At 46.6% G+C, this 13,323-nt stretch overlaps 1 protein-coding gene and 1 pseudogene across 1 annotated transcript; one reads left to right on the forward strand and one right to left on the reverse strand.

Annotated features, from left to right (window-relative positions):
• Positions 1-1,646: 1,646 nt before the first annotated feature.
• Positions 1,647-3,139, reverse strand: LOC114635950 (annotated as a pseudogene).
• Positions 3,140-7,532: 4,393 nt separating this feature from the next.
• LOC114635951 (uncharacterized protein C12orf45 homolog) lies at positions 7,533-13,131 on the forward strand. Its single transcript, XM_028784298.1, has 4 exons — positions 7,533-7,683; positions 8,511-8,597; positions 10,705-10,841; positions 12,329-13,131. The coding sequence occupies exons 1-4, from the start codon at positions 7,569-7,571 to the stop codon at positions 12,542-12,544; spliced, it is 555 nt and encodes a 184-aa protein (XP_028640131.1). The 5' UTR covers positions 7,533-7,568; the 3' UTR covers positions 12,545-13,131.
• Positions 13,132-13,323: the final 192 nt, after the last annotated feature.

The raw sequence follows: 13,323 nt of genomic DNA on the forward strand, positions 1-13,323 counted from the left end.
AGAGCTTTTATTAAACTGAGCTGAGGTTAGAAGTGGTTGATTTCTGATTTAGGCAGACAAACAACATCCTGGGAAGAGGGAAAATTATATCCTTGAAGGTGTAATTCTTAAGAGAAAAAGGGGCAAGTCTGTGTTAGAATGGGCTAGGATACAGTGGGATTATTTCTTTGGGCATGTTAATTAGGTGAAACAATAGGGCTTTTTTTGTCAGCTACACCAGCATAGCCAGTATAGCTGACTGAGTTCCTTGGATTGGCGGAGGGCTGAGGGCGCGAGAAAGAAAGACAGAGTCATCTGGTAAAAAACCAAATGCTCTATTTTCAACTGCGTAGATCCCTTTTATACTCCCCACAAAACAGGAACACAAACAGGAACAGGAACAAAAACAGGAACAAGGATCAAAACAGGAACAAGGAGACACACTTGGCAGCCTATCACCTAAGTTTGGATTTCTCCTTGAGCAGTCTTCTCAGGGAAATGCATAGAGATGGAGGATCGGGCACAACAGCACAGGTGCAGAGGATGGTGACTCACAATTCACCCTTTTTCTTTTAATTAGAGGCCGAGCGGAGACAGAGACCAGCCCTCAGTGAAAATTGGGGATATCGTAATGACTCCCAGCCCCCTGCCGTTGTACAGTGAGGTGGTATGGTCATATCCATCCCGGTGTCTTTTTCCTGAGGAGGGGAACTGTATCAACACCAACCCCTATGTAGTCAGGCATGTCTCTCAGGGAAACTCTCTTGTAGTCTCAGCTGTAGCTCGGCCTAGGTTGTAACATGGTCAGTCACACTTGGGCAGAGGGATCCCCTTGACCATGTAAAAGCACCAATCTTTGTACAATAGTTTGAGATTGTACCTGTTGTGTCTAAAGGTGGCACAGACACCCAAAAACAAGCATCAGCAATATTAGGCTAAAACTGTCAAGGAAGTAACTCTAGCCCACTTGTGACCCGCATGTAACTGTCTCGCCAGCAAGAACACACGCGGACACCAGGATCCTTCCGCAGCAAACCTTTATTGTTATGAAAGGAGGAAGACCCCAGGCCCCCCGAAAAGGCACTGTTTATATACCCTTGGAGCGGCGTGTTCATTTCTGATTGGCTGCTCACTCATTACCCGCCAAAACGCCCCAGGATGGGCTGTGACTTGGCGCACGCTTACTTCCCGCACATGTGCAACAGCTTGTTTATCGGGATGGGCAGTGGATGTCAGTGCCATCTTGTAATGGTGATTGGTCTCACCGCCGGCACTACGGCGGTAGTGGCTTCCTACATCCACTCTTTCACCAGCATTTTCACTTGAAGAAACATGTTCAAGAGAGATGACCCATTAATAAGATCAACTTTGGTATCATTAACTAATATAATTTTATTAAAGAGCTGTCAGGTAAGATTATTAGCATTCCAAGAGCCAGAACTCAACTGATTCAAATACTTAACAGAAGAGGAAGCATTAATTACATGTACAGGTGTAACACAAATGGCATGAAAGAAGGGATCATAGTTAACATGTCTGGTGGACAACATAAAATCTACTTGTTCTTGAACCAAAGCAATTTGTTGATTTAAATTTAAAACAGCAATATGAAAATGAGACGGAATATCACTCTGAGAAAGCAATGTATCTGTACCCTCCCCGAAAGTTTAGGGAATATAGTACATGCTCTGGGTGTTGTTGTGGATGAAGCCTCAGGGACACTCTTGTATATACTCGACGTCATGGATGACGAAGCCATCTGAGTCACTGGTTTCGGCGTTGGGGATAGTGGCACAGAAATCTCGGTCTACACAGCATCCCCAAACCTGTAGGCGCCAGGAGGGCAGGCAGGCATGTACACACCTCTGCAGTAGTAGTGTTGGCAGGCCACACAGGCTGTGTTGTCGTCAGGTGTATGGCAGCTGTCTAGGCACTCTGGGTTGTAACACACGCTGTTCTCGGTGTAGGCTCACCTCCTGCACATACCTGGGCACATTCTCTGGCAGCGATCTGTGGTCTAGCGGTGGCAACTGTATTCATCGTTGATGGTGGTCTTCTCACACATGGGCTTGCTTCCCCTCCAATGTCCCTGGAGCATCTAAGATGAGAGACCAGTCCATGGTGGAGAGGCAACAGAGGTCAGCATTTCTCTAAATCCTAATGGCCCCCCGAGTATTGTTCTTCAAGACTATAAAGCCCAATATCTCTGAGATTGGTCATCTCAAAGATGACCAGTGTGCAGCTGTAGAAGAGTTTCCAGCCACGGACGACCACAAGGTTCGGGAAGAGGTCTCCCAGGCTCTCGAAGCCAGCCACTCAAAACAGCAGCAAGCATTTGGTAATGACTGTGAGCCTGGGGAAGCGGGAGTCTCGGCAGTCTTTGGCCTTGGAGATGAGCAGGACGTGGAGGAAGCCCCCGATCACCAAGCAGCTCTCCAGGCATCCCAGCTACCGACAGTTGTCGTGGATGTCAATGTTGGGTCCACAGACCTCTCTACTTGTCCGCCAGAGCAAGAACACAGCGGAGAGAAATAGGAGCCCCCACAGCGAGGTCAGGGACCCTCCTCCGGAGCCAGACCCCACCCCTCTATCTGGGATGAAATTCTCCCCTCTCAAAAAAATAACAACAAAAAAAGAAAAAAGCGGAAAAAGTCTCTAATTCAGTCCTCACTCTCGTCTAAAAACAAGAGCGCAGGTAAAGATCTTCGAAAGCGATCCTCGAAAGTGATCTTCGAAAGTGATCCTTGAAAGCGATCCTCGAAAGCAAACCTCGAAAGCAATCTTCGAAAGCAGTGTGGACAGGGAGGGTGGCATTTGTAACCCAGAGATGTAGAAGAGAGAGGAAAACTGTACAGAAAGAAATCGCCACAGATGAAGACAAATGCCCCAAACTGATTTTCTAAGGAATAAAGGGCCACGGCAATCGGCAGCACCACAAAAATCATCTATTACCTTTTCCCAGTCTTCCAGCTTAAAAGTGCTGCTCACCACAAACCATGGAGAGAATTTTTGTAATTCTTTCATAAATTCTTCAATAACCCTAGCTTCAACTGCAGTTCCCCACTGAGCCAGAAGAGTAGATAGTTGTTTAGCCAGCAACTCCTTACTATGTGTCAAATCCATGGCGTTTACTTACCCTGAAAACCTACCTTCGGTTCATATCTAATACGTCTCCTGTCCTAATGTGTGCCCTGGAGACGGCCCGTCAGCAATCTTCCTCATCTTTTCAATCTTGGTGGAACCTCCACTTGTCAGCTACACCAGCATAGCTGACTGAGTTCCTTGGATCGGCGGAGGGCTGAGGGCGAGAGAAAGAAAAAGAGTCATCTGGTAAAGAACCAAATGCTATATCTTCAACTGCATAGCTCCCTTTTATACTCCCCACAAAACAGGAACACAAACAGGAACAGGAATAAAAACAGGAACAAGGATCAAAACAGGAACAAGGAGACACACTTGGCAGCTTATCACCTAAGTTTGGATTTCTCCTTGAGCAGTCGTCTCAGAGAAATGCATAGAGATGGAAGATCGGACATAACAGCACAGATACAGAGGATGGTGACTCACACTTTTTGATTGCTGGACATCAATACTTTGATAGCTGGACCTTTATAATCAGCCTCAGGAAGAGAAAGTGGCCAAATAAGGGAATAGACCTGGTGGCTAGCAGTTTGAAAGTAGCCAAACAGTTTTTATTAAGGCAGAGGGAGCAGGAGAAGGGCAAGGCCTGCCAGAGCCATGTCCGCCATGCTCAGGCCTGCCAGAGCCTTAAAACTTCCATCGTGTTCTCTGTCATCCCACTTGATGTCTTCCTATGGATACTGAGGTTTGGGATCCCAGGAAGGGCTCTTCAGCACAAACCCTGCTTGTGTTTTCTATCCCTTACACTCTAGCAGAAATAGCAAGCTGTGGCTTCATCTGCCCCTTCCCCTTCTGTAGGCGTAAGTTTTTTGCAGCCTAGTTTAGTAAGCGTTCAACCTTTCCTTTAGTCTACCACCCACCAGAGGCAGTAGAAGAGAAGAGATGGGGGAAGTGGACCTGTTTAGCAATAGTTCTGTGGGGACGAGCTTGATCTTTGTCAGTAGCTTCCTCTCTGCAGGCAGACACCTGGCAGCTGTAGTTCAATCCTGAAGAGATTGCACGACTCGTCAGCCAGCCTGAGGTGAGGCAAGAAGCTTCAGACCTCTTGAGTAGTTCTTGGGTGAGTTTCTTTCAATGTCGATGTTACCACAAGCTAAACTCAACCACGCTAGGTAAGGTGAACCAGTATGTGTGTGTTAGCGAAGAGTAGTGAGGCAGAGCAAATCAAACCGAAGCTTCTGCTCTCACTGTCTGTGGGTCATATTTATACTCCTTCATCAAGCGGCCTTTCACGGGTTTGCTATTCCAAAACATCCTTTCACCTGTGTCTTCTCAGGAACACATTCTTTCACATGTTTGCTTTAGTAAGACATCTTCTGATGTAACTGACTTTCCAAGGATCCTTGAAGTTTCCATTTCACCCTTCCCCCTTTCCCAGCCAGATCAGAGTTAGAGTAAAGAGGAGGAGCGTCCGCGTCTTTTTCCTGGTAGCTCTCCTCAGACAGCTCAGCCTTATTTCCATGCTCTCTAACTGCAGCACAGCCAGGCATCTGCCATCAGAGCCCACTTAGCATCCTTCCTACGTGTACCGCTTTCAGGGACTGCAACGCCTCCTCCCAGCCATTTTGGGGGACATCTCTGTACTTGTGTATGTCTGATATGGCGTGTATGAGCTCAGATGCGGATGTCTAAGACGGTCAAGCAATTGGCTACCGTTGTGTAGTGACGAAGAACTATGGCAAATAATCTCTGGCTAAAGATGGTACTGAAGAGAACTTCCAATACAAGAAAGGAACAACCACAATTTGTCCACTTTCAAAAAAGAAAGAAGAAATATATATCCCAGCCCTTTGATTGTATTTTAATTGGGTTATTTGGGCTGGCCAATAGATTAGCAGGTAAAGGTGTCTACTGCTATAAGCTTTTGATCCATAGGACCAATGAAGTGGGAGAACTGACTCCCTCAAGTTGTCCTGATTTCCTGCCCTGTCATGTGCCCTGTGCCAGGACATGTGCCCCACTATACACACACATGCGCGCGCGCACACACACACACAAACCCACATAGGGTTTTTTGAGACACAGATTTTCTATGCAGCTCTGACTGGCTTAGATCTTGCTATGTAGTTCAAGCTGGCCTAACACTCATAGAGATTCACCAGCCTCCCTGCCTTCTGAATGCTAGGATTAAAGGCACTGCTTGAAGAAACAACTGCATATTTACTGCTGTTCCTGTTCACAGCAGTCATGAGGTGGAAGGAACTCAAATATTCACAGAGAAAACACACTGTTAACAAGCCCTGGTAGCAAAAGCCTGTCTGTAACCTCAGCAACTGGGATTAAGTGTTTGAGGATAGCATGGAGTTGAACTATGTAGCCTAGGTTATATAGTGAGACCCTGTCCCCACAGAACAAATCCCTGCTCGGCTGCCCCAAAGAAAGTGTGGTACACAATTCAAGAACATATTATTCAACATTAAAATCTATCTTTTGATTTAAATCCTTCCAGTAAACCTTGAAGGCATTATTTTCAGTGAAATAAGCTAGTTACAAAAACAAGTAGTTTATGATTCTAGTTATGTGGAAAGAGAAATTGTTAGGTTTGTGGTGGGAGCTGAGAAAACTCACTTCAGAGATGAAAGCTTTAAAAACAAAAGCTGTATTTTCTTAGTGCCTAGGGAGGCGGGCAGCCAGTATGGGATCCGAACCTTGTCCCCAAAGGGGGATGGTACAACATTTCAAAAGGATGGGAACACAAACTGAGGGGGACCTGGGAGGAACTGCAGTGTTATCTGATTGTATTTTGACATTATGGGTTAAATAAGGGAGTACCCATTAGAGATTGGGATGTATCCAGGGCAACTGGCTTCAAGGCCCTTAATTCATTCTCCTAGACATTAGGTGCAGAGCTCAGAGTGATGGGGGTGGAGGGTGGGGTAGAGGTTGGGGTATGGGTGGGACAAAGGAGAGGTCAGCTGTATGTAGTTAACTAGCACAGAACAGGCAATAAGTTATATATTTTTATAACTTACACACCTTAGCTTAGATAATAGCAATTTCTATATTCTTTACCAGTTAACAGACAATTAAGAAAACATGTAGATAGGTGTTCACTCCTAGGCCTGGGAACATGAACTTGTTTGATCCTGCCAGCAAGATGGAAAAGTTGTCCTTGAGACGGCTGGACTCAGACAACTGTCTTCTTTTTTTTTTTTTAAAGATTTATTTATTTATTTTATTTATGAGTACACTGTAGCTGTCTTCAGACACACCAGAAGAGGGCATCGAATCTCATTACGGATGGTTGTGAGCCACCATGTGGTTGCTGGGATTTGAACTCAGGACCTCTGGAAGAGCAGTCAGTGCTCTTAACCGCTGAGCCATCTCTCCAGCTCCCAGACAACTGTCTTCTTACAAGTTGTCCCTGAGATGTCTGGACTCAGACAGCCGTTGACAACAGAAGCTGTTCAGCTATAGGGAAGTCCCCAGCTCCCATAGGGCCTGGGGCCTTGACTTTTGTTTCTCCCTATGATTAAATGGAGTCTGAAAATGAAATGGTAGTGGTTAGAATAAGTTTCTCTTGCTTGTTCTCAACAAAACCGTGAGCATTGGGTCCTGGGGGCAGGAAGAGAGGAGGAATGGGGTTTGTCATTCAATACTTTTGTTTCAGCTTTTTAAAAAATGAAAGATTTGTTTTGGTGCTGAAGACCAAATTCAGGGCCTCTCTCACACAGCTGTACCATTTAACTACCACCTGGAACAATCTTTTAGGATTTTGACATGACAATGTTCCAAAGGTTTAGTGTATATACAGCCATGTAAACAGCATTCATGATACTGCTGGGTTTTGTGTTTACAATTAAATAGTAAACTAAGCTGGGTCTGGTCATCCAGACCTGAAATCTAAGCTATTTAGGCTTAGATAAATATAAGGCTGAAGGACTTAGGAGGACTTTGATTACTAGGCCAACCAGAGAACTTAGTGAGATTTCAACAAATAACAAACTAAGTATGGTAACGGGTGCCTGTAGATTTAAGTACACAGAAACTGAAGGTGGAAATGGTGAATTAGAAGCCAACTTGGGTGGGTGTGGTGGCTTCCACCTATAATTATGGCATCTGGAAAACTAAGGCAGGATTGCCACAAGCTGAAGACCACAGAAGCCTCCCCAAACAACAACAAAAATAGAATAAACCCGGTTGATTCTTTTCTAACAATAACAAAGGAGGAGACCTTTTTGCTAGACTCGGGCTGGGGTGGACTAGGAGCCGGACGCGAGCATCCGCAGCGCTCCGCCCACACTGTGTGGCTCCCTCACCCCGCCCCCGCCTCGGCCGCGCCCCGTTTCCGGTCCCCGCGGGCCTGAGGCCTCAGCTAGAGGCAGGAGCTCCCGCCACGCACTCGTAAGTCCCCGCCCATCTCCTAGTTTCCGCCAATTGCCACCTTGACCCCGCCCCTTTCCGTGCCTTTCTATATCCGGGCTTTTCACTCGTGCTAGCTTGGAAGCATGGAGGTCTGCGGCGAGCGCGCGAGTGCTCCTGGTGTTTCTTCGTCTTCTGTAGCCTGTTCGCGGGTCACGGTGTCCACGGAGCTGCTGACGGCGGGGAGCGAGGGTTCGGGAGGTGAGCGGAGAGCGGGATAGGCTTGGGGAACCAGGGACGCTGCGGGAGTTCGGGGACGCCGTGCGACCGGGGTCGCTGACGTGTGTCGGGGACGCTACCAGGACGGGGGACGCTGCGGGAGGTCGGGAACGCTGCGGGGTCCAGGGACACTGAGGCGCCCGGGACGCTGCAGAGCTGGGGACGCCAAGAAGCTCGAGACGCCGCGGGGGTCCGGGAACACCGAGGGGCCCGAGACGCTGTGTGGGGGTCGGGGTTACTGCGTGCTTGGGGAACCGAGGAGACCGAGACACTGCGGTGACTAGGGACGCTGCAGGCCCGGGGACGCTGCAGGCCCGGGGACGCTGCGGGAGGTGTAGGACTTCGAGGGGCCCGAGACGCTGCGGAGGTCGGGGATGCCGCGGGACCTTCGCCGCTAAGGAGGTGGAGATGCCTCGCAGCCCGAGACGATGCCCGGGTCTGTTGGGGGTACGAGTAGGCCAGCCGGGGCTTGGGCGGTTCTTAATGAACCTTCCAAGGACCACCTGGCCTGGACCGCATTGGAAGGTGAAGAACAGACAAATACCATTTTTAGTATTGTTTGGTTTTGGCATAAACTCCTTAGTGTGGCTTTGGTCGAGGGAGACCTGTGTGCAGGAAATCCACTCAGCATTTCAGCCAGTGTCACATCCCTTTAATCCCAGCACTTGGGAGGCAGAGGCAGTGGGATCTCTGAGCTCCTGGCCAGCCTGGTCTATATAGGGTGTTCCAGAACAGCCCCAGGTATGACGAGTTGCACTTGCTGCTCAGGGCTGTTTTACGTTGTTAATTGTTTGTGTGTGTGGTTTCAGGTATCTGGGACCAGCTGCTCATCAGCTCTAAGCCTCATTCCAGAAAGACCTCTACACTTCAAACAGTTCGGATGCAGAGGAGCCCTTGTAAGTACCTCCTTTCTACGCCAGAGGGCACTCTCCCACTTTGGTTAGTTAATCCATTATGTGACGGGATAATCTGTCTTCATGGCTCCTGTCAGACTGTAGGGTCAAATATATTGTGTAAATCACTGAGGAATAGAATTTCTCATGTTAATTCCTGTGTTCAGCTTTTTTCAGAATAAAAGGCATTTTTTTTTTGAACCCCAAAGGCCCAGCTAGTTGTGGTCTAGCTAGACAGGGTCTCATGTAGTCCATGTTGGCCCCACGCTTCACTGTGTAACAGAGAATGACCCTGAAGTCCAGATTCTCCTATCTCACCCAATTCCAGGATTAAGGGCCCATGCTGCCATGCCAATTTTGATTTTTCTTTCCCTCTGACAACAGTCTCACTCTATCACCGACTGGCCTGGAACTCTATGTAGACCATGCAAGCCTCAAATTCATAGATAACCCACCCCTGCCTCCACCTCCCGAGTAGTGGAATTAAAGGTATGTGCCACCACACCTGGCAGGTATTTATTTACTCTAGGAGATTGCTCAGAATAAGGCTGCTTGTTGAGCCCACGAGAGGACCAGAGTTTAAATCCTTGGAACCCACTTAAGCTGTGTGGCTTCCTGAACCCATAACCCTTCTGTGGGAAGCAGAGATAAGAGTCATTAAAGGACTCTCAAACTGACCTCTGAAACCTCACAGGCCAGGCCTCCATCTGCACTGATCTCAACATTCTTCTTACCCTCCAAGCTCCTACAGAACAGTCCACTGAGCTCTGAACATTTAGTGATTTTAACAGCCCAGACAATCCTAAACACACAGTCTGGTCCCTGTCACAGCAATACCCACTATTGTATTATCAATTTCTGTCCTAGTTAGGATTTGTTTTGCTGTGATGGAACCACAAGACCAAGGCAGTTTGGAGAGGAAAGGGTTTATTTGGCTTATACTTCCAAATCATTCTGTATTACTGAAAGAAGCTGGAACAAGAACTAACACAGGGCAGGAACCTGGAGGCAGGAGCTGCTGCAGAGGCCATGGAGGGGTTCTGCTTACTGTCTTGCTTCACATGGCTTGCTAGGCCTGCTTTCTTATAGAACCCAAGATCAGCCCTAGGATGGCACCACCCAAAGTAGGCTGGGCCCTCCCCCATCAATCAATAATTAGTTAAATGCCCTACAGCTGGGTCCTCAGTTGAGGTTCTCTCAGACTAGCTGGTGTCATGTTGATGGTGGTGAAACTGAATGCATTAGTTAGAACTCTGAATTGCAGAAGAGTAGAATTTAATTCAGCTTTAAGAGAAGCCAGAGTTAGAAACTAAAAGTTTATCTGGATCCCGACGCCCATTGTCCTCGTGCTGCCAGTCTCAGCTCTGTTCTCTCAGTGTTAGACTAACCTGAAGATGCTGCTTTACAGCTGTGGCAAGTCGGCTGGTTAATGAGAAAGTCATCTGGTTATTGGGTATTTTCCTCAGCTCTCAAGTTGACTGCTCACTGGCTTGGCTAGAACACCCCACCCTGTCAGATTACACCACAGGCAGATTGTGATAGGGAAGCCTACAGAAACATAGGCCAGTTGAGGGTGAGGAACATTAGTGACTGACTCAAGCTTCAGAGGAAGGACAGGGATGATCCTATGCAGGACTTGGAAGGTAGGAACATAGAGAATTTGTAATTATATAGCAAGCCTGTTCCTGTTTGTCTTTTTGTTGTTTTTTAATTTTTTTTATGTAAGGTGGTGTTGACATTTTCAGATGAAAGGCTGGCAGCTGGGGAGGTGACAGACATTCCAGGTGGATGACATAGTAAACAATGGAAATGGGGTCTCATTAAGAACCTTGACAGCCTCACCAGGTGCACTTAACCATTAGCTCATCCTGTCTGGTTTTTCCCAGTCATCTTGGTGAATGCCAGCCTTCTAGCTCTTTATACTTTGGGGATGATAGAGTAACAGAACATTTGAGTAATAGTTGGGAAATGACTAGGTTATATTGCTCTGGGAGTTTAGAGGGCCTGGGCCTAGCACCCACCCTCCAACCCAATGTGGCTAAGGAGTGGAGGGACAGAGTTGATGGGTTTGTTGTTTACTAACATGCTTGCTTGCTGTGTTCTCCTCCAGTGTTAGACCAGGTTCAGGCCTTCCTCCCACAAATGGCCCAGGCAAATGAGAAACTTCGGAAGGAAATGGCAGCTGCTCCAGCTGGTCATTTCAATATTGAAAACGTCGAGGAGACGACCGGAAACATCATACAGATGGTAAGTGAGCCTTGCTTCTGTTTCATACAGTGGAATTAATATACTTGTTACCAAAAGGGAAATGTGATATTTTAAAATGTTGTTCTAAAGTAAAATGTTATTTTAAAATTAGCAAACATTTTCACACAGGCAAGACGATAGAACATACTTGAGTTCCACAGGCCATACTGTCTCTGTTTGCCTGATTAACTTGCTGTTCAGTGCTGTATGTAGCCATTTACCTAACAAGCAGGCATTGTAAAGTTATGGCTACTAAAACTGGAGTTGTGTACAATTTCATATGTATTTTTTTTTAAAGGGAAGGGCTATTCATGTTGGCTCACAGTTCCCGGGAACAATTTTTCATGGTTGGAAGTCCTGCCCAGGGCTGTGGTGTCAGCAGCTTGTACATGCTACAGTTTCATCTTTCCCCTTCAGCTACTTTCTGAAAGTACAGACACTATTCCTGCTTCAATAGCTGAACAGAAGTGGGGGCAGGCAGGATTTTGCCTGCCAGTTATACTTTGCATTTTGCTCAGAAATATAAATTTCTTGAAGGCAAGAGTTGCGATGGCTTTTTGAGGGGAAACTTCAGATTGTCAATCCTGTTACTATCGGCTGGGATTGTAGCTGTGTCACTGAGGCCAGCTGTTTGCATTTCTTGTCAAGTCTGAAGTGTCCAGTGTGGTGCCTGACTGTAGTCTAGCAGTTCTCAACCTCCCAAGACCAAATAAATAGATTTATATTGAGGTTGACAGCAGTAGCATACTTACAGTTGTGGATAGCAGTGAGAGAAATTTCATGGTTGGGAGGGGTCACCATAGCATAAAGAACTGTATTAAAGCGTTGTATAGTTAGGAAGGTTGAGAACCACTGCTCTAGTCCGGTTTTATTGACTGTCAGCTATTGGATGTGTAGTAAGCAGGGAGAACTTTTTTAAAAACATAAATAAAAACAAATCTTCAAACATTTCCTGACTTTGCTCTTAGGATGGATTCTGGCACCTAGAAAGAATTTATGTTAGATACATGGTCTGACCTTTGCTCCTGAATGTGTGGTGAATATTGGTTGCTTTCTCTGCTGCTGTATTAGAAATTACTTGTGGCTAGGTGGTGGTGGTGCATGCTTTTAATCCCAGCACTTGGGAGGCAGACGGATTTCTGAGTTTGAGGCCAAGCCTGGTCTACAAAATGAGTTCCAGGACAGCCAGGGCTATACAGAGAAACCCTGTCTCGAAAAACCAAAAGAAAAAAAAAAAAGGAATTACTTGTGTGTGTGTCTGCCACCTGTGTAGGTGCCCGTAAGAACCAGCAGAGAATGTTAGCTTTTCTGAGGCTGGAGTTAGAAGTGTTTCGAGCCATATGCTAATGGGTAATGGGAACTCTGGAAAAGCAGTGAGTACCTTTACCTGCTTGTTGAGCCCTCTCTGTAGCCAGCCATGTTGGTTTATTAGAGCATGTTATAGAACTGCCCTGAAGGACATTTCTCATCCTGATACTTTTTTATAGGATGTGGCCTTATTTGAAATGAATCGGTCAGATTCAAAAGAGGAGGATAGTCCAGAAGAGAGTTCACAGGACAGTTTTGGGGACAGCTCAGAGTCTGAAGATGATTGCATTCCGTCTGAAGTCACCATCGAGAACATTAAGCTTCCGAACGCAGAAGGTGGCAAAGGCAAGATTGAAATGTTGGACAGTCCGGCAAGTAAAAAAAAGAAGCAGTGAAATTAACCACCTAAGAGGAGCAGGTGATTCCCGCCATGACTGTGGGGATGTCGCTCGGGCTGATTGACTTTAGTCCTTATGGGTCACAAAGAAATTCATGTGGCCAGATGTATTTTACATAGAAAGTGCTCAGACATTGGCTGCAGAGAGGGTAGTGCCCTTGGACACTGAAGGGAAATGAGGAAGAAATGACCAGATAGGTTCCTGCAGATGTTTGCTCTAGAGTGTGGGCTGTTACTGACTCATCTATGCTGAAATCGAGCTATTGGTTACAAGATCCCCACTGCCAGTTTGGGGTCTTGGTATGTTTGATATCAAGGCAGGTTGGAGTTTGTTATGTAGGAACTGGGTACTAGAGTCAAGCCCGGGATGACAGCCATTTAAGGTGTGATGGTGCCTATATTCAGAAAAACTCAAGCTGCCGTTTAAACATTTATAAGGGTTAGCATTTGACATCCTGTGAGCAGATTGACCTTTCCTCCTTTTATAGTGTTTACAAACCATTATGTGCTATATCAGTGTCTTGTATGTGAGTGCAGTCATGTAAACGTTGTTATTTCAAATTGTAATGATCCCAACAGCCTGAAGAATGACTCCAGTTCTTTTAGTGAGCTTAGAGTGTGGATGAGTTGGGTAGCTGTTTCCCTTACTAACCAGTCTTAGATGATGATATCAGGGCTAGCAAGTACCAGCAGTGGGAAGATGAGAGCAGTCTTTCAGGAGGCTACTTGAGTAGAGGAAGCGTGCCCCTGTGACTTGGAGGAGGTGGGAACACTTCT

The sequence above is a fragment of the Grammomys surdaster genome, unplaced genomic scaffold (genome assembly GCF_004785775.1).
Source record: "Grammomys surdaster isolate TR1022 unplaced genomic scaffold, NIH_TR_1.0 120264, whole genome shotgun sequence".
NCBI classification, from domain to species: Eukaryota; Metazoa; Chordata; class Mammalia; order Rodentia; family Muridae; genus Grammomys; species Grammomys surdaster.

Bases quoted from the DNA above. Each gene is read 5' to 3' on its own strand.
- LOC114635951 (XM_028784298.1), top strand. From the start codon at position 7,569: ATGGAGGTCTGCGGCGAGCGCGCGAGTGCTCCTGGTGTTTCTTCGTCT. The intron at 7,684-8,510 runs GTGAGCGGAGAG...GTGTGGTTTCAG, and splicing joins GGGGAGCGAGGGTTCGGGAG to GTATCTGGGACCAGCTGCTC. The intron at 10,842-12,328 runs GTAAGTGAGCCT...ACTTTTTTATAG, and splicing joins CCGGAAACATCATACAGATG to GATGTGGCCTTATTTGAAAT.